General features: G+C 42.9%; 1 protein-coding gene across 3 annotated transcripts in view; it reads right to left on the minus strand.

The window, feature by feature from the left end:
* Nucleotides 1-1,503, minus strand: part of LOC101853327 (phospholipase A and acyltransferase 3) — a 37,329-nt gene that overhangs the window by 9,484 nt on the left and 26,342 nt on the right. For all 3 annotated transcript variants that reach the window (XM_005100799.3, XM_005100798.3, XM_013083903.2), the window contains one exon: nucleotides 1,284-1,413. In XM_005100799.3, the coding sequence (XP_005100856.1) occupies nucleotides 1,284-1,413 (130 nt within the window). The remainder of the gene's footprint in view (nucleotides 1-1,283; nucleotides 1,414-1,503) is intronic.

The raw sequence follows: 1,503 nt of genomic DNA on the forward strand, positions 1-1,503 counted from the left end.
GAGAGAGAGAGAGAGAGAGATGGAGAAAGCCCACGCAAGCCACTCCACTGCAAGCACACGCAGCGGGTGAAGCGAGAAGGGGCTGCGGTGTGTTGCAGACTTTGATCCAGCCCCAACCCTAGCTACACGCACACGTAATGTGTCATGCTCAGGCCTGCCTCATGGCCAAAACCCCTGTTCGTGGGTACTTGAGGTGGAAGGGAAACTACCCATGAATAAATACAGCTGGATTAGTAGTCCACAAATGCATACTCCTCTTGCATTTCTGATTTAACAGGGATCTGATATATAACAGAACTTTTTCTCTGGTCCCACCATCCCTATTCATGTTTCCACTGTACTTCCAAGTGGGGCATAAAATAACACTACCCGCAGTCAGTACCCGTGTGATCCCATCGCCCACCTGAATCAGCAAACCGACTACTACTAGTGGGCGATGTTTAGGGAGTTGTGAAAGTCATGTGGATACAACAGCGACTCCTTGGTGTGGAGGGAGGTGTCTCGTTCATCAAGAAGCCATTGTTAGGATTTTTTTTTAAAAGTCCTACCGTTAGTCCTTCGTTCTTATCTTTTTTTCGGGGGAGGGGGTCCTTTCTCTTCATTACCCAAAGAATGGACAGTAGACAAGTAGTAGTCCACAGACAGCATTTTGCTTGTCTGTTGCCATTGCGCTCTTGTATAAAGAAGTTAAAAAACAAAACAACAACAACAAGAAGAAAAAACCGGCTACATCTTATGCCGATTGTGTTAACTAAACATAGATGTACACTATACAGGGGTAACTCTATGTAACTAAACAAAAGTTGACTGTGTTAACTAACCAAAGTTGAGATATCCCCATGCGTAATTACGCTAGAAAAAAAACCCCAGTCTAAAACTCGAGGCAAGGCTTGTATCCAGTGCAGTCTGCTCTCTTGTATCCATTGGCGTGTGCATGTATGGGGATCTTCGACGAACGAACTGGACTAAACAATGTTTACCGGGATCAGGAATAAAACACCAAAATGCAAGCAAAGGCAACAAACAGAAACAAAAACTGCAATGGAAGCATGGAAGTGAAAGCAATAGCTATAAAAATTATCTTTAGAGGATGGTGTCCGTCCTCTTTTTTAAGAAGTAATTCTAAAATAGCTTTAAAAAAAATTACAAGCCTCGCGAGAATTAAAAGGAAGAGGGGTCGGGAAAAAATATACTGAAAAAGAAGTGAAGAGATCTTCAAAATAGATAAATTACTACAAACTGGTGTCTGAAAGGATTACAGAAACAAGCAGCCCATAGCCTACCTGGTCACTTTGTGCAATGCCGTAACGACAGTTATTGACGAAATGCTCACTATTTGCGAACAAAGCATTGTAGCTTATGTCTCCAATTTTTCTAAGGGCTCTTTGGACAATCACGTGTTCTGGAAAAGGGCTGAAATAGAAAAGGAAAAAAGAGAGTGATTGTGCGTGCGGGAGTGTGTGTGTGTGTGTGTGTGTGTGTGTGTGTGTGTGTGTGTGCATA

Source organism: Aplysia californica, unplaced genomic scaffold, assembly GCF_000002075.1.
Source record: "Aplysia californica isolate F4 #8 unplaced genomic scaffold, AplCal3.0 scaffold00261, whole genome shotgun sequence".
Lineage (NCBI taxonomy): Eukaryota > Metazoa > Mollusca > Gastropoda > Aplysiida > Aplysiidae > Aplysia > Aplysia californica.